This window comes from Cryptomeria japonica, chromosome 9 (assembly GCF_030272615.1).
Source record: "Cryptomeria japonica chromosome 9, Sugi_1.0, whole genome shotgun sequence".
NCBI classification, from domain to species: domain Eukaryota; kingdom Viridiplantae; phylum Streptophyta; class Pinopsida; order Cupressales; family Cupressaceae; genus Cryptomeria; species Cryptomeria japonica.
The window spans coordinates 141,642,609-141,666,147 of NC_081413.1; the positions used below are offsets into that span (position 1 = coordinate 141,642,609).

The 23,539-nt window shown below is 36.4% G+C and overlaps 1 protein-coding gene across 1 annotated transcript; it reads left to right on the forward strand.

Annotated features, from left to right (window-relative positions):
* Nucleotides 1–5,490: 5,490 nt before the first annotated feature.
* LOC131055621 (probable disease resistance protein At4g33300) lies at nt 5,491–12,343 on the forward strand. Its single transcript, XM_057990105.2, has 5 exons — nt 5,491–6,333; nt 10,019–10,425; nt 10,514–10,866; nt 11,123–11,331; nt 11,487–12,343. Exons 1-5 carry the CDS (start codon nt 5,502–5,504, stop codon nt 12,254–12,256), a joined length of 2,571 nt encoding a protein of 856 aa, XP_057846088.2. The 5' UTR covers nt 5,491–5,501; the 3' UTR covers nt 12,257–12,343.
* Nucleotides 12,344–23,539: the final 11,196 nt, after the last annotated feature.

Here is a 23,539-nt window from a genome sequence, read left to right on the forward strand (position 1 = left end):
AGTACCTTTCTTGTCACCTTTGATTTTCTGCAAGTTATCAATCAATTCATCTTTTAACCATTCACATATGTCAATCTTAGTGTTACTGTTTACCATGTCATAAGCACTCTTGATACATAAACTAGAAACAAAGTTTAATCTGTTAGCATGTTTATCTTTGTATCCTAGAATCATGCTAATGAATCTTACATTTATATCTTTCACATCATTTAATCTCAAGGATCTTCTCTCATGGGTTGCACCAGTTAGGGTCATCACAGTGTCGTTAGAGACCTTCTTTCCCTTTTCTGGTCTCCTACCAGTGGAAGGTAAGATAGTCACTGCCCTAACTGCTTCTTTTGTAATCTTATGGATGGAGTCAAGCCAAAAGAATTCCACATGAACTCTACTAAGCACAATTCTTATAACTTCCTTGGGAAAATTAGGAATGCTAAGTATCTCCAAAAAATCTAGGGTTTCAATTATCTTGTGTTCCGGTTTCACATTACCATTCTCATTGCAAATTACAATCCTATACATGTTCATTATTTCTTTAGCACCAAGTTCCTCAATATGACAATGTATGTATATCCTAGGGTCTTCTGCATAAGCAAATCCTTTGGGTATTTTAGAAAATGCTCCTAGGGTATCATCATGCTTCGGTACTTGGGGTATGATTTTAAATACGGGCCTAGGGTGTTTAACCACTTCAACAACAGTAGGGTTTGCAACGAATTGAGGTGCAGAGGAGGAAGCCATTGTATAAATACCTTAATCTACCTTTAGGTTTGAATGCTTGATAGATTTTCTGCACTTCTCGATGTGGATGCCTTCGCTCGGGTTTTTCATGCTCTAAGGAAATTTGAATGCTCGGTGAGTGAAAAAGAGAGAAAAACACTTGCTTTATAATGTCATTTCCTTCAACTACCATAATAAATGCATGTCGGTTAAGTGAAAACTTAACTCATCTGCTTGTAAAGAAGCATTTCATCTTCTTACCATCAACCGAGGGTAAACTAGTATGATTTCAATTTAGTTGCCATACCCCCAAGGGATATCTCTTAGTCAGATGAAAAATCTCCTGCTGGTGGAGGGATACTCTGTTCTACCGGTGAGGGAATAGCTTCATTAACATTCAGATCTGACTTTCTAATCCATTGCTTTGAAAATTATTGCTTTACCTCTTCAACCTTCTCTTTTCCTTTCAAACTGGGTCCTTTGCTATTTGCCAATAAAGTCTTACTTCTACAAAATTTTGCAATATGTCCAATCTTGTTACAAGCATAACAAGTGACATTGTTTTTTCTGAATAGCCTTTCCATATCCCATGTTGGTTTGTGTTCTGCATTGATTATATAAGTGTCCAAATCTTCCACAAACATAACATCTTACATTCATTCTATAGTTTTCTGAATTATGACCAATTTTGTTGCATTTTGTACATTGACCGATGGGTGCATTAGTGTTCTAATAGCTTCTAGATCTACACTGATTTTCTCTATGACCATACTTGTTATAGTTAAAGCATTTCCCATTAAATTTGTAGGCATTAGGTTGTCTTACTGGTTTATTGTGATCATGATTGTTTGCAGTATCAGAGCTTTCACCAGCTTCAAAGCCAAGTCCATTAGTATCTCCATTAGGTTTTTGATTTTTCAGCATATCATCAATTTCTTTTGAACTTTTCTTGAATTTCTCTTTATGTTGATTTGCAGTAGCCAACTCATTTTCCAAGCAATCCTTTTGCCTCATGAGTTCAGTTTTATCATGTTCCAAATGAATTAGATCTGTCTTTAACATATCATTCTCATGACTGAGTCTTAGATTTTCATTTCCAGCATCATTGATTCTCCTAACCAAGTCATCTTCAATCTTCTTTCGGTCTTCAATGTCTTTACAAAATCTCATAGTCATATCTTGCATCTCATTCCTCAAGATCATGTTCTCTTGCCTCATCTTGTTTACAAGATCATTTAGAGTTTCTTTTTCATCATCATCTTTTTGCATCTTCTCATGAAGTTCTCTTCTTTTATTCCAGGAAATAGTATAATTCTCCTAAAGTCCTTGAATGATTTCCTGTGCAGCCTTTAGATCATCTTCAAGTTTGATATTCTTCAACTTTTCTACATCATAATCTGCAAGAGCTCCTTCTAATTGCTTTTTCAAGTTATCCATCTGTACCGGTGTCAGAATCTCCCTCAAGCTGTTAGGCTTTTGAAAAAAGAGGACCAGGCTCTGATACCAATTGTTAGGATTTCCAAAGATACTGAGAGGGGGGGGTGAATCAATATCTTGCCGGTTAACATATTTTCTGATCTTATTAAACAATTTGCATTCCAAAATAGTGTATCGGTATACTATAATTAATGTAGTAAATAAGAACAATAACCACAACATAGAAAGAACACCATAACACAAGATTTTTAACGAGGAAACCCGGTGTGGGAAAAACCTCGATGGGATTTGTGACCCACAATATTCACTTATTGGCCAATAAATGAATATTACTTACAATAGGGGTTTGCACTTGTAGGAAGGTCAATTTCCTAAAGCTCACTGCTTAAATACAAAAAAAAGTCCCACTGACTTACAAAAATGGATTATATAAATCCAATATAATGTACTGCTACAAACAGCATCTTCTATGCCAGCTTCAGTACCAGTTTAAGCTCATGCAATAACCAAAAACCTTACTTCAGAATTTGCCTTAATATTCGCACATTACTTCTGCAATAATCTAACCATGTTCGCATCTACCATCTTCCTTACATCCACATTACAAAATGATCTATAAGATCTCATACTTATGTGTGAGTCCTATTACAATTCGCTTCATCGGCTTACAAAAAGATATTACAATTAAATACAAGATGTAATAAACAAAATCCTGTCGGCTGGGGTGTCAGTAATCATCTTTGCCGCTGCCGGTAAGCTATCTGCCGGTGTAGAGTCTGTCGGTGTTAGTGCCTGCCGGTGCCATAGGATTGCAAGGTTGCCATCAATGACAATACCTTCAATCACCTACAATTTCTCATTGGAGTGTGCATATGCCAACAATGACATGATGTGACGTTGACACATTGATAAAACACGATATAATGCACAATTAAGGCATGTCCTTTTTAAGGATCCTCTTTGACACTTGAACATATATCATGTTAATATGACATGTTTGATGATGTGAACTTAAGACCATAAATATGAATCTTGTCAAATTTGAAATTACCATAGGGGAAGAGCACATTCAATCCTTGCACACCAAATCCCCCAAGAAAAAATTAAAAATTAAAAGCCCATTAATAAATTTCACATGTAACAATAACATGTATAGCGATAACTAGTGCAGGGACTGTCAATTCCTTTCAACCATCTCAATGATGAAGAGGAAGAAACTTAGAAATTGACATTGGAATAATTCAAAGTCTTAGAGAGAAAAGTCATAAGAATAATAATAGTGAAAAATGTTAGAGAGAAAAGTCATAAGAATAATAATAATGATGACCGGAAAGACTGGAAACTCTCAACGATGAAGAGGAAGAAACTTAGAAATTGACATTGGAAGAACTCAAAACCTTAGAAAGAAAAGTCATAAAGAATAATAATAGTGAAAAGTCTTAGAGAGAAAAGTCATAGGAATAATAATAGTGATGACCGGGAAGACCGGAGAAGGAGAAACATAAAACTCGCTTCATAAAGTCTTTGAGGTAGGTTAAGGATGGAGGATGGATGAGAATCTAGACGACCATGCTTCCCTTGTTCCATTTTTTAAAGTATGGTTGAAAGGAATTGACAGTTCCTACACTAGTTATCGCAGTAGGTGGCAAAGCAGCTTCACAATGGCTGGTCCGGTCGAGGGACTTCCTTCACTCTGCTTTATTGCCCCATCCACGTGGAAATTTTGTTAAAAGGGGTAAATAATGTTACTGGTGGGTTTAAATCATCATTTTTGTTACTACCCCCATCATTACAAGCCTATATTATGGATTTAAGATTATTCATTTGTGACTGACCATCTTTGATGTACTCTAAATGAAATTGGTAGTGAAAAGGTTGTGGATTTGTGACCAACCAATTATGCTTTCTTCAACGTATTCTTAATAAAATTGATACTAAAAGATAAGGTGTTGTTAAATTTTGTAAGAGTTTGCATACATAAAAATGGTACATTAACACTAGAAATAAATTTAAACCATCCAAAAACATAAATATTTGTTTATTTTGTATAAATAATCTTTAAAATGTGAATAATTTTATTTTATAAATATTACATTATTCATAATAATTTTCTTTTTAATATGTAAAATTATTAACAGATCTAAGTTATTAAAAATAATTCTATTAAGGAAATAATATTTGTGGTGTTGGGAAAAAAAATCAAATATAATATTAAAAAAAAAGAGTAAGAATTTTAATTAAAGAAGAAATATCCTTTCAGAATTTGTAGTACTTAGAAAGATCTGATTAAAAATGCTGCATAGAAAGCACAAGTAAATGAAACTGACTATACAACCACTTAAACAACACTGATAAGATTATTTATTATTATTTATTAAATAAATTAAAATTAGAACACAATTGTAAACTGATTTTCCATATATTTATGCAAAGAGGCATCTACAATGACATACAAATATCCGTAAACAGAAAATTGATTTTGAATAAATTTGACATGTAGATGATAGTTAAATGCATGCATGTTTCAATTTCTCTATAAGTATTATTTTATTACTTTGAATAAAATAGAATCATTGTCACTTGTCTCTAAGTATATGAAACTATTACATCTTTAATGAGCATGAAAGAGTGCACCATTATTCGGCTTCATGTCCTTCTTGACAACTAATAAATATGCAAGACAAGTATTTGATATCTTTGGACATTATGTAACATATATATTTTTTTAGAATGTAAGTATACTAGTTATGTCAAGAGGCATCTACAATGACATCAAAATGTCCGTAAACAAAAATCCTTTTTTGAAACAATTTGACAAGCAAATGATAGGTAAATGCATGAAATGTGTCATCTTTCAACTTTTGTGAAGGTGTTATTTTATTACTCCAAATAAAAATAGAACCCTCGACACTACTTGTCTCCAACTAGATTCACAGCTTTGTGTATGTAAGACTTTAATGGATTTGTATTTTTGGTATTTAGTATTTTAGAAGAACATTTATTTTACAGATGATTCTCTTATATTATAAGATATCTCTTGACATATATTTTTAAAATATAAATATACTAATTATTATTAAACAAACAAATTATTTTGTTAATGCTATTTAGACAGCTACGTAACCCGTCCCGAGAAATGCTCCTCTCCATCCTCAGTCCTCTATTCTTTATCACTTTATTTGTGGGTCCTCCCTAGTTTCAATCATTCCAGTGACAAGAGCAGGTGCCGCGCAATTTCCAAGTTTCTTCTCTGAGATGGTTCATAGGAAATAACATATCCGATGACTTTATCCTCCTCCATTTGCTATTTATCATCTCCTTTCTGTTGGTGGGAAAGCAGTTTCACAATGACCGGACTGGTTGAGGGAGCTGTCTTGGGGGTTGTCTTTCAAGAGACTTGGAATGGAGGAAAGCGTGTATATAGAATTTTCAAAGGTTCTGCTCGTAAGGATTTCGAAAAAACTGTCGAGAGTTTGTTGCCGATCATCAAAGGGATATGCAAGTCGGATTCGCGAGTGGCGTCGAATTTATCGCTACAAAGATTCCAACAATTCCACAGCAATATTGTCAAGGGCAACCGGATGTTGGACGAATGCCCAAGAAGTTGCACTCTTCTCCGAAAATTCTGGGTCGCATATCAGGTTGAAAAGCTGGAGAAGTATATTAACGAATTCATTCGGACTGACGTTCCGATAGTCATGGCATTCGAACAAATTCAAGCGCATATTTCTCAATCCAACCAGCTGGACATTGTTATTCAAGAACAGAATTTTCAGGCCACCCAACTGCAAAAAATAATTCATTGGCAGAGCATTCACTCCGCCCAACTGGAAACTCTACATCGAGCGCATAGTTCTCGTTCCATCGAAATAGAAAATTTGTATCGAAAGATGGTGTCAATGCGTCGATTTGTGGAAAGTCTCCAACATACTCAGATTTCACAGCAGGATGAGAGGCACCCAACAGCTTCCCTACTCCGTCAGCAACATAGTCAGGATGAGAGCCACCGCACAGATTCTCCAGATCCGCCGCCCTACTTGCTCAATTTTGATGAACACATGTTGAAGGTGAAGATGCTTGTGCTATCGGATGGAGTGAATGTGGTCGGAATTACAGCCGTGGGTGGAGCAGGAAAATCCACGCTTGCAAAGGCCGTTTGTCATCACACTGATATCAAAAGTAAAGCAGCTTGCTCACTCTCTTTACAGTTTAAATTAACTATTTCACTTGCATAAATGCTGCCAAAATATCATCTATCTTAATGCTTTTCAATTATGTTCTACCTTTGAATGCCTCTATAGTTTCAATTTGTCCTCTTTTTGCGTGGGGCGTTTTGTCTAGATCAAAGTAATTAATAACATTACATTTAGATATGAGATTTTTGTTGTGGGATGAGGCACTTGATGATTAATACTTGGGTTTCAAGGTATATTTGAAGATGTCTTATGAAGGGTTATGCAATATGATAAAAAAATTCATTTATACTAATGTTTCTAAATTTTGTTCTAGCTTCAATTTGTTTTGGTTTTACATTAGATATTTTATCCAGTTCTAAGTAACTATCACATGAAGGTAAAGTATGGGATCTTTGATGTGGGAAGAGGTGCTTGATGATCTATAAGAGTTTCAAGGCATATTGTAGGCTTCCTTACAATGGATGGTGTAGTATAATCCAAAACATCATATATTTAATACTTTTAAATTATGTTCTAGTTTTGAGTTGTCCTTCTCTTGCAATAGGTGTTTTACATAAAATTAGATACACCATTAGGTCTTGATACATGATATTTGGTGCTTGATGACTTGATGGTCCAAAAAGTTTCAAGGTATATTTTAGACATTCTTAATATGAAGAGTTATATAGTTCGATCCAAAATTCATCTATTTTAATGTTTTCACATTCTGTTCTAGCTTCAATTTGCCCTACTTTTGCATTGATGTTTTATTTAGATCTAGATAGCCATCACTCAAGTTTAGGTATAGAATCTTTTGTGTGGGATAAGGTGCTTGCAATCTATAAGAGTTTTAAGATACATTTTAGGATTCTTAAGAAAGATTATGCAATATGATACAAAACATTATCCATTTTATTGGTTTTCAATTGTTTTTATCTTCAATTTGGCTTGCTTTTGTCTTGTATGTTTTATCAATATCTAAGTAACAATCAATACAAGATATTTGATATAGAATGTGTTGCATGATAGTTCTTAGAAGTTTGAAGATATATTTTAATCTTTCTTAAAAATATTATGCAATATGATCTAAAATGTCGATAATAAATGATTATATCTTAAAAATATTCTATTTTAATCAAAATAAATTTAAAAAATATTTAATATTTTTAAAAAATAAAATACTTTTTAATCTAATTTCATTTTATTAACCAATTATAACGTGGGCTTTGTCCACCGGAAGTGTCTCACGCTTGCCGGAAAAAGGTTTGTGTGGGATTTCCCCACCGGGTTTGCTTCTGAGTTTTTTTCTGATCAGTCTTTCATAATAAAGCAATACCTTGTGTCCTTAGCTTCACTGTCAATCTGAACAGTGTTTGTAGCATAAAAAACCTATCATAGTGTTCGCATCAGCTTGGTTGTCTTCTAGAACACGGGATAACCTACAGCTCTATTCTTGTCGCTTAGATACCCAATAGCTTACCTGTAGTTTATACTCTTGTAGCATAGATAATCTTGTAGCTTATGGTCCTGTATTGTTGAGTTATGGTATTTTCTGTCTTTGAATTTAGATCTGAAAAGATTCTTGGTCTTTTACAAAAGATTGCCCTGCGCTCTCCACCCCATTCCAATCGCAAAGTATAGAAAATGGAACTCTAAGCATACATTTAATTCCACTCACGAAATTCTTCAAGTTTGCCATAAATCTACGAGACAGACGCGGAGAGCTTACTGAATGGATCATACCTATGTAGGTTGCAAACGTGACAGACGAATTCTCATCAATTGGTAGATATTTGGGGGAAAAAAATGCATATGATACTATATTCAATGCATCTGACATGTATCAGGGGTAGCTCCTTCCCAACCAGTCATCACTCTCCTTTAGCCTTATGGCACCTAGCCCACGTATTGATTTGAGAAGTAAACTACAATTACGGTACGGTCCTTGACCAAGTGTTTTGTATATGTCCTCTTATAGGGGAAAGGACCCAGTAGTCGTGCACCCTAACTTCGCGCTTCTCAAAATCCTACTTGGAAATTTCAAATCACTCCGATTTTTTTACAGCAGCTTACTTGGCAAGTCCCCTGCTAATAACTAAGGTTTCAGGGCCACGTCATCAAATATGATGCCACATCAGCATGCTTTTTGCCAAGGTGTCCAAAACAGCCCCAAAAAAAAGTGAGACCAATAGGCGTGCAAAAGAGACCCCAATAGTTGTGCAGCTGACATGGCATCACCTGATTGGTTACTTTTTACAATATTAGTACATTTCTTAACAACTATTGGTACATTTCCTAACAACTGTTGGTACATTTCCTAACAAAAATTGATATTTTTTGTAAAATTGATATTTTTTGTTTCAAACAATAGGTTTTATTTGTTCAATTTTTGGAACAAAAGGTATCAACAACCCTCACAACAATTGGTACATGCTCAACTACTGGGTCCTTTCCCCTATTACATATACATAAAATTCTGCGAAACAATAAATATATTTAGTCTCTGGACTTGACTAAATTCAACTCTCATCTTTACAATACCAAATGCTCTTAGTTTTGATCTACGGTGGATTCTTCTCATTTGCAGTGCTTTTGAGTGGAAAATGTGTAGAATCTTTTGCAAGCCTAAAAGTTTTAGTTATTTTATGATATAAGTTATAGATATCAACCATCATCTCTATTTAATTTCTTCCAGTGTTTGTTCTTTACAGATCGTTGGGTCATTTTTTGTGTAGGCTGTGCTCTCTAGAATTAAGTCGCATTTTATAAGCATGTTACCGTTTCCTAAAGCTTCTGGATATTTACGTCCATTGTTATTTAACCCTAAAGTACACGCAACTCTATCTACAACTCGCAGGAAACCCTCAATTTTACACGGTACGGACATCGAATTTATATGAAAATTGAAAAATAAACTTGTCGATTAATGATAGAGAGCAGGGCAATCAGTGTGGAGAGCAGCTTGTGTTTTGGATGGGAAATCCAAATCTCTCCAGATTCTTAATTGCATGCTTACAAACCTTTATTATTGTGATAGTGAATTTTTTACTACTCATTCCAACTCACATTTTGTTTAGTTTTGGAACCATTATGGTGGAATGTTGAACATTTTAATATTTTGTCAAAATCGTACTTTTTAATGTGAAGTTAGGTTTGTTTTTTCATTGTTTATTTTTATTTATATATTTTTCTAATATTTGATTTTGTCTTATTGGTAGTTTTATTTTCATGTTTTATCATTTATTGATAGTTTTATTTTACATTTATTGTGTGTCTATAATATCATCAATATTGAAACGTTCATTCTTAGTGTAGATATTATTGTTTACATTTCTTCAGTCAATTTAGTGGACATTAGATTGATCTCACATCTATATAGATTTGACTTCTGAAATTTTAAAATTAAAATTCAAAATTTAGCTTTATTTGCTATTTTTCTATTGAGCTAACTTTGTACATGTTTAGCACTCTTTCTCTCTCTCACTCTTTCTATATTTTTCAATTCTTATCTTCAATTGACTTGATATATATTTAGCATGATTTATTATTATGTACTTCTACTTAAAAGATATTTAATTATATACCTTACCATTGCACCTCTATTTGATAAAACGCTGGTAATAACATACATACACTATTTTCATTATTAAAATAAAAATTCTTATATACACTATTCTTATGACTTGCAGAGTACTTTGAGAGAGTCATATACATTATCGTTTCAGAAAGCCCAGATCTGTTGAGTATTCTGAAAATCATGTGGATAGACATTGTTGGTGGGCCAGCACCTAACTTCACAAATGTTGAAGACGCACATAACGACTTGCAATTGCGAATATATTCAAAAAATGAATCAATTCTCGTCGTGTTGGATGACATTTGGACATTTTCTAACATGAAAGAACTGTTATTCAAAGGGGAGCACTACAGAACTATAGTAACCAGCAGAGATGAAAAGAACATTCCAATAGGAACCAATACAAGGATTTATCCACTACCGCCCTTGCAACCGGAGCTTGCTCTGTCACTTTTCTGCCACTGTGCCTTTGAGATGTCTACAATTCCAAATACACATAACGAAGAACTGGTCAAACAGGTAGCCTACTACTCACAATAACAGCACGGTCTTCAATTGTGTTCCCCAGATCTAAATGTATGTTTCATTTAGCCTTATTAAAGTGCAGGTACAAATAGAGTGTAAAGGGTTGCCACTAGTTCTTCAAGTAATTGGTAGCTCTCTAAAGGGTGAGCCCTACTCTGTTTGGAAAGCTACTAGGGATGCGCTTGCAAGAGTAGAATTTTCAGATGATAATCAGATAGATGTTCTTAAGCGCCTGGAAACAAGCATAGACGTGCTGAAACGTGTTGAAAAGCAGTGTTTCTTGGACCTGGCTATATTTCCGAAAGGACAAATCATTGCAGCAGATGTATTGTTAGATATTTGGGTGTATGTCCGTGGAATGAGACGGAACGATGCTTTTAATCTTCTACGGAAATTTGCAGCTCGCCATCTGTTGGACATGAAGAGGGATCCCTGGTAAGGAACATTGCTACTTAATTTCTTACTGTTTTTTTTTCTTATATTGATTATGTTGGTCGTACTTGGTATCACATTTGATTGATTGTTGGGTTTGAGAACAACTTTGAAATGAGAAGTTAAGCCTCAGCATATAGAAGTTACTTGTTGGCAACAGTAGACAGTAATTCCTTCATTATCATCAGGTCTGCCTGTATTGCATTACAATACGGCCTGATTTCTTGTGATAACCTGTTTTCGTGACGTCTGATACCAGGACCCCAGAAAGCAGAGATCACTTCATGAATAGTTTTTCTATTTCCCAACATGATGTGATGAGACAATTGGCCCTGTTTTTGGCGGAGCAGGACAATGAGATTCATTTTAGTAGGCTGTTTATGTCTCAAAACCAATCTGAATTGTCCCCGAAGTGGCAAACAGACGGAGATCATTTATGTCGAGCTCGGATTGTTTCCATTCACACAGGTAACTGCTACAGCTTGTCTGTCTTTATTGTAATTCAATTATGCCTGTGAAATTGCTCCCCGCTCCAAAATATTCAAAATTTATCACGCACACTTTTTATAACAAAAAATAATCATGTTATAGAGTTGACTTCCATTATTGTTGGGAATATACAGGGGCAATGAAAGACACACAATGGCCCGGAATGCATTTCCCTGTGGTGGAAGCTTTGGTTTTGTATTTCACTGCAAGTGAATATTGCATTCCAACGTTTTTGCACACAATGAAAAAACTCAAGGTTCTGATAATCCATAATAATGATGGAGCAAAACGAGCCAAGCTTAGTGGACTGGCTGGTTTTGAAGAGCTTTCTCAGCTTAAAACTCTGCATCTTGAAAGGCTGATAGTTCCCCCTCTAAATGAGGACTGCAAAGGCTTAAAGAGTTTGCAGAAAATATCCCTTAGTCTATGTGAAGGACTTGGTAAGGGTAAAATGTTCAACTTGCCCGCACTTTTTGAATTGAATGTGGACTATTGCATTGATCTGGAGGAATTGTCGGCAGGAATCTGTTCTTCAAATTCCCTCGAAATTTTATCAATTACTCATTGCCATAGCCTTGCAAAGTTACCTGATGATTTGGGCAAGCTTGCATCACTTAAAGATATAAGATTGTATGAATCTCCAGGCTTGAAATCACTACCAACTTCAATCTGCAGGCTTGGAAAACTAGAATTGCTTAACATCTCATCGTGCATGGGTTTGAAGGTGTCTGGGAGTAAAAGCTCTGAATTGAAGAAAACCCTTCAATCAGTAGCGCAACTGCCATCCCTAAAAAAGGTGATTTGTGATGAGGATAATGAGAAGCTGTTCAGAAGGAGCTCCAGGACTGGCCTTGATGTTGAAGTTGTGAAAGAAGATGAATTCAATTTGGATTGGCTAAATTAGAGAACAGACAAAAATGGGGATGTAGAAAGTTGGATTTTTGATACATGCAATATGCTGTCTGTCGAATGACTATCTACTTTTATTATTTTATTATTTTATTAAGAAACATTGGTCATGCCACACATCCACAAGATTACTTCGATCATTTTATTGTCCAAGAATATTCATTCAAGAATAATTAGATTGTCTCGGTTTGAGATGTTATTAGATTGTCTTGTGAATTAGGGTTTTTCAAAATATTTTGTTTTAAAAATTTGTTTAGCAAATTTATTAGATAATTTTATAATGGTGAAGTTTACACATATATGTCAAATTTCATTTCATTTTGAGTTTATTTTGATGGAATGTCTTAATAAGATTATATTTTGATATTTGGTATAGTTTTGTGTTAAGTATGTTTCTTCAATTTGTATCTATTTTCATATGCTTTTATTGACACACACACATCTAAACTTGTAAATTTATTTCTATCTTATGTCCATTTGTTTCCACACATTCAACTCAATTATTAGCCTATATTAAGCATATCCATTATTGATATTAAGATCTAAGGTTCCTTATCCTCAATCATTCTCACATCATGCGAGAATATTTATGTATGGCATGAATTTAATCCAAAATTCAAATTATGGAATCCCTCATTTTTTCACTAGTCATTAAGAATTGACTTGGTACACATTTGTGTCATTGTTCAAAACATCTTAGTATTATTAAACAAAATTCGTTCAAGAGTATTTAATCACATCTTAGAATCTTTAAGCAATCCTAAAGCATTTTCTCTTCAAGGAATGTTTCATTTTGTAGCATTAAAGGGAATCAATAATCACAATAGAAATATCTAGGAACTTGAATGCTTGAGCCAATTATCTTTGATCACTTGAAAAATGTTATAAACCTAGTATACATAAGGATCCGTTAAGGAGAATGTGAATCCTTGTAATTGTACAACTTTCCTTGGGTACTTTTTTAAGAAGTCGTTAATCCTAACACTTCAATAGACAACAAAGAAAGGGGAGAATTAGGTTACAAAATTATATAGTTTGTTGTCCATCAATCCTATGGGTTACAAAGTAGGATCATGCATCAAAATATTTTTGTACTACCTTGATTATTTGGCCTAATTCATCCCTTCCTATCTTAATAAAAGATTTTGTAGCATAAACCTCCACTTAATAAATTGGTTTTAGAGGATACATTATACTAGGAAGAACGTCATCATCATATTTGTAAATAATTTAGCAAAAAATATTATAAGAGACATTTACCAAAGTGATAGGCCTCTATATTTTTAGTAGAGGCCTACTAAAATGTCTTTATTTTGGTTATATATTCCACTTATATAACCAAAATCAGCATTATGACTTCCTTTTACCTATTGTTATAATTTACTACCACCATTGGCTTCTTTGTTTTCTAGCTTTTACTCTTTGTAGACATCTTGTCCTACATCTACATCATGTTCCAAGGCATCATGAAACTCTAGGGTTTCTCTCTTATTTTCATTACCATATCCGAAATCTTTATCATCCTCATCTTTATTTTTAGAATCTTTACAATATACCTCTACTGAAGCTCTTCTTGATATATTGATGCAACTAGCCTCCTCTCTTTCTCATCTTCATCATTGTCTATGGGCCTTCAACTTGCCCTTTCTCTTATCAACTCCAAAGCATTGTTCTTGACCATCCTTATTAGGTTTCTTATACGTACAAACACATACTTAAGAAAAACATTAGAAAATAAAACAAGAGACCAAAATGTCTCCATGAGTGCCTCCTTCATGGACACCCTCCTCTCATTGTCACTTCCTCTTTTGAGTGCTTCTTTATGCACTTCTTCTACTCTCCATTTTTCATTATTTTTCTTCATGTCCTCCATAATGAGAACTTCCTTCATCTCCTATATTACATGTTTCTCACTTGGAAATTTTTTTCTATCTGAACCCTTTGAAAATTTCCTCATACTTTTACCTTCTACTCTTAAGGCAGCCATCCTTTACCTTATTTTTTCTTCACAATCTTCTTTGCAAGTTGTTTCAACTTCTTGTTCATTGGCCACCACCAAACATATTCTTGGTTTCTGTCCTTAAGACATTACGTTACCACAATCTTACACCTCTCTAAATCTACTCTCAACTCCAACATTTTTCTATCAAACTCTACATCTTATCTTGCCATATTGGATTTCATCTTCTTTCTTTCCTCGTATGGTGTTGCACCTTTCTTTCTTCATTTTGTCTTTGTGATACCTCACCTAGGGCTTCTCTTCTTTTCTTTCTACCCAGTCTTATGGTACCCAAGTTCTTTTTAACCTATTAATCTGGAAAAACTTTAAGAAACCTCCCCCCTTGGACAAGGTGTAAAAACCTGGTGAAAGGTGTATAATTGCAAAGGAAAATTTTAATTTTACTGGCGAAATTTTGCGGTTTACAGAAAAAAATAATAATCTCCATTGGTGAATCATTCATGATCACTCAAAGTTTGTGAAAAATCCAGGCAAATTGTAATTTTTTAAAACCAAAAAAATATTTGCATGGGCGAATTGTAATGATTTTAAAACCAGAAAAAATATTTGCATTGGTGATTTCAACCTATTTTCAAACCATAAAAAAAAATATTGGCAATTTCAACCTATTTTCAAACCATTAAAAAAATATATTGGCGATTTTAACCTATTTTCAAACCTAAAAAAAAAATATTGGTGATTTCAAGATATTTTCAAACTATAAAAAAAATATATTGGCAATTTCAACCTTTTCCCACAATGTAAAAAAAACATATTGGCACCTCAGCAGTCCCTGTCAAGTCATTAAAACATGTGGCACACAGTCATCAACTCTCTACCTGAAAGACTGCCCATTAGAAAATCTCACGACCTAGCAACAAGCCCTTACGACTCTATCTCCAACTTGCAAGCTAAAAATGCTAAGCCTTCATAACCTCAAGATCTAGTGACTGAGGGAAACTGAACCGCCACTCGCCAATTCTCGACCACAAAATGTTAAGTCCTCGTCACAGCAGTGACTTGGAGATAGTGGTAACTTTAACCCTTGTCGCGTACTCACCAACATAAAACTGTTTATCTCTTAACCGTTAGCACTTCACTCGCAAGCTCGCGGCTTGATCAGGTCTTTAGACATTTAACTTCGCGAGCTAGTGATAACCATAAAACTTAACCACAAACTGTCTAGTTGCTAGCTCGTGACCTAAAAATGCTAACATTAAACAAACATGAGAGCTAGCGACAACTGTGACATCAGACCAACTCAAGACCATGCGACCAAAGCAATTTCATTAACAATCTCCAGCTCAGTAACATAAATAACTAACACCCAAAAAGCTAGAGACTACGCAATGTAAACCCAAACCAACTTGTCGCCAGCTCGTGGCTTGATCACATCTTCAAACATTTTACCTCGCAAGCTTGCGATAACCATAAAACCTAACCACAAATTATCTGGTCACTAACTCGCGACCTAAAAATGCTAACATTAAACAAACATGAGAGCTAGCGACAACTGTGGTGGCAAGCTAATATGTACAAGGATTTTTTAAGGCTTGGATGCCGACTCATTCCTGAGGGACTAGTTTGAAGGTTTCTCTTGAGTTGAGGTTGATTAGACAAGCAAGGATGACAGTTTTAGAGGCATAAAAGGATTGAATAGCTTCTGAGTTAGAGATGGGAGATCACAGATTTCTCTGAGAAATCAGAGGTTGCTTGTTGTCAGGGATTCTGAAGCAAAATTTGTACAATTAAGGAGGAATAAAATCAGAACAAAATCGTTCACATAAGATGAGCCTTAGTAGGATGCAGTGGATTTGATAGGCATGACTTCTAGAGTCTAGAGTCATGTTGAAAAGCACCAAAACAATGATTTTCCACGTGAATGAGCATCACCAGATGAAGTGTTAAAAGTTTATAAATACAATGGAGTGGTGACTTAATTGGTAGAAGAGAAAAGAAACCTATTTTATTTTCTGAGAGTGGTTTTTCCTCAGAAAGGAAGATGATGTTTGAGCAGGATCGTGCATGGAGTTGTTGTATGCTCTGTGATACCGGATGGGTATTTTTTTGTTTTCTTTTATGCGAGTTTGTTTATTGTCAGAGGGGTTGTGAAAGTGAGAAGGCTTGCCAAAGGGGGTGTGAAAGCCTTTTCTTATCAAGAAAGGCCACGCATGGCACATCCTCTGCTTCTACTCTGCCATAGGATGGCAGGGGGTTTGAAGAAGGAGCCCACCGAGGAATGAAAGAAGGATTTGTTTGGGTGGGGAGTGGCAGCCAGTTATCTTTGTGAGGACATTGAAGTTGTGACCCCTCCCCAACATATTACGTTTACCCTAAAGCTCCTATTTTCACTTTCCCTGATCCTAGGCATGAAGGCTCGATCTCCTCTTTACATTTTCTCTGTTCCTAGGCATGAAGGATGAAGCTCCTCCTCTATTTTAATTTTTAGGGGTGACTTTACTTCTTGCCAGGTCCCAGTATCCCTTCCGAGAAGGGAAACGATCTGTTGGACAAAACGTAACATCTCACATTCCATCTAAAGGCATCAGGGCGATAATGACATGGCTCAAGTAGTTTTTCTTCTAAAAATTTTGATTCACAGCCAGCGCACAGATAAAGAATATTTTTGTAACAGAATTCCGCATATGGCCTTTTACGCCTAATTGTTGAGAGTAAATGTTCTGTTGACATGTGCCTCTTGGCCTAAAGCTTGTTGCTCCCTTTTCTTCTATAAAAAGGGAAATCAAGGCCATTAGAAGGGTTCTTTTTGGGGGGGTCTCTTGAGGGTTCCAAAATTATGGTGCCTTTGGGGTTCCTTTTCTGGTTCCAGTAGTGATTCTAGACTCTAGGTGAAGGCACTGAAGGGAGAAAGTTGTATAGTCATTTACAGAGCAAATAAAAAGCATTTAGTGTCAAGCTTTGTGCAGGTTCTTGAAGGAGTTATATATAAATTTATTTTGTGACGGAAGTAGTAATTTTATTCAATAGAAATTAAGTTATGATCTATTTCTCTCCGGTGTATAATTCTATCTCTTTCAAATCATCAGAATCATGAGTTTTTTCATTTGTTGCATTGTTATGGTGTATGTAATTTTTCATTTAATGCTTCCTACTATGCCCAGGAATGCAAAATTTCTGTTAGTCTGGAATCATATTAAGGATTCACCTGAATCACCTCATTGTAATTGGTGGGCGGATTACTTAAGGGAAGAGGGTTTTGAGGTCCCAGAAAACTTGTTGATCATACTGATGGATAAGATACAGGAAATCTTTAATGTTCAAAGTGGAATATATATATATATATATATATATATATATGATGTCCTGCAAAATGGACAAGGTTAGTCTAAGATAAACAACACAAAACACACAAGAAACCGTTAGTGTTATTCAATCAAAAACTAATCTAAACAGGCATATCAAGAGAGACACTAAAATCATGCTAATATATCTAACTAATGAAACAAAGATAATGAGGCATCTCCAAATGCCTCTTAGCATGTTCTTAGCTCCTTCTCCCTTGTTCCTCTCCTCTCCAAGTTCCAAAATAGTGTAGCTCTCAGCAGCTTTTTGCACTATAGATGCTTATGGAGGATTGAGATTGAAATATTGCTCTAAATGTAAATAAAGAAGCTAATATTAAGCTATTGATACTAAAATGATTGATTTTATCCAAAATGACAAGATATTAGTTAATTATGCTAAAATGCTCTCTTAAAATGCCTATAGCTTAAATGCATACAAGTTTTCAGGATCTGGTTTATGAAGAAATGGGCTCTATTTATAGGAAAAATGGAGCAGTGGATGGTTCAGATTGAGCAATCTCAACAAGGGTCAAGATTGAATGATTTCAAATCCATGTGAGGGCTTTCAACCCAATCCCAGGATGACAAGTGTCAATGTGAGATAGGTTGAGAGGGGAGGGAATAAGCATTAAATGCTTGATATGACCTTGGGAGTTAAAGTCAAGGTTAGCTGAATGAATAAACTCTTTATTCAAAGAATAAAACTTTTATCCAATGGATAAACTCTTGTGCAAATGTGAAATGGATGAGTAAGGTCAAAACAATAAATGTTTAGGGGGACAAGTTTGAAATAACCATAAATGGTTATGTAAGAGCCATAAATGGTCATGTAAGAGCCATTAGTGGTTTTTGAAGACTTTGGGGGTTAATTTGTTGAACACACAAAGCATTAAATACTTTTCAAAGACTTTGGAGTCTTTGAGAAGTGACTCCATTTTGCTTAGGAATGTGACAATAATTAGGGGATGGATTAGGCTAATTAGGAAGGGTTTAGAAGAATCTAGAAAGGGATTAGATTTTGCAAGCGGATTTGGTGGGTGAGGGAAAATAGGATTTTATTAAAATAAAAATTCATTTATTTCAATAAATGTGTGCAAGTTGCATTTGTAGGAAAATGCAAGTGGGGGGGGATAATGATTTAAATAAATGTTTTATTTAATTTATTTAAAAGAGGAAAAGGGGATTTAATTAAATAAATAGATTTTATTTATTTAATTGATTTGAATTTGATTTAATGAATTAATTAAAATAAATTGAATAATTTATTTAATTAATAGAAGAATGTTTGGAGATGAATTAATTAAATATTAATTTAATTAACTGATGGCTAGTGGATTTTTAATCAAATAAATAGCATTTATTTATTTAATTAAGCTAGACAGATTTGTGTGACTACATTTGCCCCTCTTTGAGATGGTGCGGTTTATCATGTCGTTTCAAAGAAAGAAAAACTGGTGTGAAGAAAATGCCCATAAAATGTAAATTTAATGGGTGGTATGCCCCCTCGAGAGATGGGCCGAAAATTTTTAAAAAATCAGGCGATCTCTCGAAAAAGAATGAGAAGTGGAGGGGAGGTAGAAGAGAAGGAGTTAGCCTTACGGGTGAAAAATAGAAGAAATCAGGGGTAAAATGGAGAAATGGGGGGCTCGGGAAGTTCATGGGGACCATGGCGGTGAGCGAGGGGAAGTTACGGTGACGGCGAAAGGTATAAATGGGATGAAAGGGGTGAAAACAGGATCATTTGTGACCGCGACCAGTGTGAAAGTAGAGCTCTGAGAGTGACATTTGGAGAAGAAAGCAATAGTCAGGATGCCGATACCGATTGCAGAGCACAGATTGGAGCAAGTCCGACGGTTCCAGTGCCCAGACGACTACGGACCAGCGGTACGCAAATTCAAAATTTTAATTTTTAAGCATTTTTGATAGGTTTTTAGCTGAGTCCAAGTCGAGACGGAGCAAGAGCGCTGGAACTACGGTTTTGGCACTTTTGCTCCATGAACTAGCGCTACTACGTCGCAATGGCGCTATTGCTCCATTGTTTGAGCGCTTTGGTTTGGTTGTAGCGCTATTATATGCAAGTTTAAGCGCTATTGAGGGCATGTTTGAGCGCTTTTGAACTTTATTAGCGCTACTATGTAGTTGTTTGAGCGCATTTGTAGTTTGAGTGTTATGGGATAGCTGATTGAGTGCTTTTATTAGGGTTGTAGTGCTATTGCTGGGAAATTAGCATTGTTGATGGTAAAATAGCGCTTTTGTGTTTAGGATAAAGAGATGCCCCAGTTTGGATGAAGAAAAATCTCCCGATGCCAATGATGGATGGATGGTGATGTAAAGTGGGAGTTGTTTTGAACCATAGCAGCCTGATGAGACTTAGGTCATTTGTTAGGATAAATGCCCATTGAAGTCTAGGTGGCTATGATTGCTTACCTATTGAGACCCGAAGATACTTGATCAAAGTATCTATTGATAGTCTAGGTTGAAACTTAAGAAAGTTTGAAAACAAAACAACTGATGGTGATTGATGAATGTCCATGTGCAAGAGGAGCTGGGCATGTTGCAGTTACGCGAGTGACATCCTGCGACATAGGGGTTGCGGGATCGATTGACAGAGGCGGAGATTGATTGTATTGTCGCGACTGGACTATATGAGGTGATGCACATGCTCGTGATTCGTATGAATCACGGATTGATCACAGCGTTAGTAGAGCGGTGGCACAGCGAGACGTGCACCTTCCATCTAGCATAGGGGGAGATGACAGTGACCCTAGAGGATGTGTGGCGCATCCTGCGGATTTCAATTCGGGGGGAGCTGGTCACATATGATAGATCTTGGGGGACTCTTGCAGTGCAGAGGATTTTTGATGAGGACGTTGTCATTGATGATGACTCTATTGCCTGGGAGGAGATAGCAGCGTTATATGAGCCTCTTCCAGTAGTTTTGTCCGGCATTGTGGGAGGATTACTGTGTCCTGACAGGCGATCACATGGTTTAGCCGTCAGATGGGGGCAGGTGATTGAGATGATGATGACCGAGGGGACCCGATTTGCGTGGGGGTCGTGCGTGCTGGCGCACCTGTATCAGGAGCTCCATGAGGTGGTGTACCGGGAGAGGGGTTCCTTAGTAGTGGGCATGACGTTGTTGCATATTTGGGCTTGGGAGCACCTACAAGTGACTCGACCGGTGAGTCTGAGATTCCGGGCAGTAGATCAACCGTACATGTTCATGTATAGCGGTATGATGAGTCAGCCCCACCTGGGGAAGTTAGAGTGCTGCCAGCGGGCTTTGGACGATCTGGATGGAGTTATATGGTGGCCATACTTGGAGTGTGAGCCATGGGATGATGATGCAGAGGCACTGCCTTACATTTTTATGACTCGATTCCTCATTGGGAGGACCGCATACCATGTGGAGAGACAGGTGCCTGGGAGAGTGCTGAGACAGTTTGGACGGCAGCAAGGACTGCCTAGTGGATGAGGAGAGTATGCTCAAGTTATTCGGGAGAGGTATGCATGGGGGCCAGTGCTACCATATGATCAGGCATTGGCAGAGTTCCGGACACTGCAGGCAAGACCGTGGGACATACGATCGAGGGTTGTGGATGCAGGTGTTATAGATGAGTACACGCAGTACCAGGCAGCGTACCCGATCCTATGGATATCTGATCCAGCAGAGTGGATCCCAGATTTTGAGGATGAGAGGGGACAGAGACGGAGGAGGGCAGGAGGTTGAGGACCGAGGGCAGGTGGAGGAGATGGAGGAGGAGGGGGTGGAGGAGGTGGAGGAGGAGGAGGGTTGGGGATGCGGAGTCAGCAGAGAGGGAGAGGTGGACTGCCTCTACAGATATCATAAGGACCATTGATACAGGGAGGAGTTCAGCTAAGTGGGAGGGGGATGGAGAGGGAGATCCCGATGGATAGAGGGGAGGGGACTACTGGAGAGGGTGGTGCAAGGGAGGCAGCTATGGATACCAGGGAGGGAGCCACTGGAGATATGCGAGATCATATGATAGTACGTTTGTAGACTCGGATAGAGGATTTGGAGGCGGCAGCTAGAGATGTGCAGCTATTTGCACGAGAGTCAGAGCTGGCGGTGGTGCTTCGGGAGAGGGATAGTGCAGTGGAGAGATTGGCAGAGCTGCAGGAGAGAGTGTGGGTTGGAGTAGGAGCACAGGGGCCTACAGGGGAGGTGATGAGGGAGATGCGACGAGCACAGGCGGAGATAGACTATTGGCGGGGTTGATATGAGCAGGTGGTGCCAGTTAGTCAGCGAGCTTTTAGCTATTCGCAGATGCGGCAGGCCAGATCAGAGCGATCGCAGAGGGTGCAGAGTAGTGGGGGTGTGATGGGTCCGCTGCAGAGGGAGAGATCAGGGGATGTAAGAGGGAGTGGTGGTTCGATGAGGCCTCCACAGAGGGATGGAGCAGGTGGTGCAGACACCAGTGGTGGAGCAAGTGGAGGTGTTGGGATAGCATTTGGCCAGAGTGGCATTTGAGCGAGCATTTTTTGCATATATGTATTGTATCATTTTTTATTTTTTGGACTATATCTTGGATGGCTCTTGGTAGCCGATTTTGTAGACTTCATTGTACTCTAATATATGAGATGATATATATGAGGAGATCCCATATTTTGATGATATGTAGTTGATATGTATGGATGTTTATGCAGGATGATGAGTTATTGCTTAGATGGATATGTGTACATGTATGCATTGATGAGATGTTTCTTATATGCATGTTTTTATGATGATTTATGATGTAGGATACTGACATATGAATGCAGGTTTATATATGTATGATTTGTTTGATTTTTGATGTAATGCTTTATGTATGTAATGTCATGATGAGGATGTATGCTTATGATGATTTATGAACAGGATTTTGGTGTTTCCTATTGCAATATAATGATGAGATGATTAATGCGATGATGTGAATGTAATGGTTGAATGAATGATTTTATGTATGGATATGCATCTAGATGTTTTTGTTAAATGAATGCAATATAAATAAACAAAATGTAAAGTACAAATGTTTATATGATAATGCCTAAATGAAAAATGGATATATATAAAATGGTATGAACCAATGTGTTTTGGAAACAAATGGATTTATGATTCTAAATGCTTTAAATATGATTTAAGTAAAAATGATAATGTGATGATACTATAGCTTATGATTTTAATAACTGCACCTTAATGCAATTAAAAAGAGGATAATGAATGCAATGTGGATGAATCCTAAAATGAGCATAATAAGGTACTTAGTAATGAATGAATGCACTTTTTAACTATAAATGAATGTATGCAATAATAAATGATAAAGGATGATAAAATGATGATGGATAATCGACACTATATGAATGCCTAGTAAATGATTTTAAAACAATCAAAGACAATTTGATCCCATGAATGAATCCAATTATTTATGATTGATGCAATGATGCAAAATGATTTAATGAAAAACTAATGTCAAAAATGAACTATATGCAATGTTAAGTTAAAAATGACATGAATGTTCTTAATGCGAGATGAAACTAAATGTGATGATGATATGACCATGAGGAATGCAAGGTTTTTGAGACTTTCATGATGCATTGATGATGTATCAGAGTACTCGGTCGTGATTGTATCCAAGACCAGTTTTAATGGTCACTTTTGCATATAAAACTTACATATGAATGAATGAATGGATGGGTGATATGCAACAGAGTGCAATATATAAACAGATGAGATGAAATGACGATCCATAGTGCTCTATTTTCATCATTGAGCTTTAAAATGTTGGAAGAGAATACAAGCATCTTGACATAATGATTCAAGATGACCTGAGTATTCCTTACATGGATTTTATATAGCAAGTTAATACAAACGACTTGATATAAGGGTCAAGTCGACCAGAGTATTGCTTTCGGAACAGACAAGGATTATCTATGTTCATGCATGACTTGGATCGTCCTCCTTGATCTTAGGCTGATC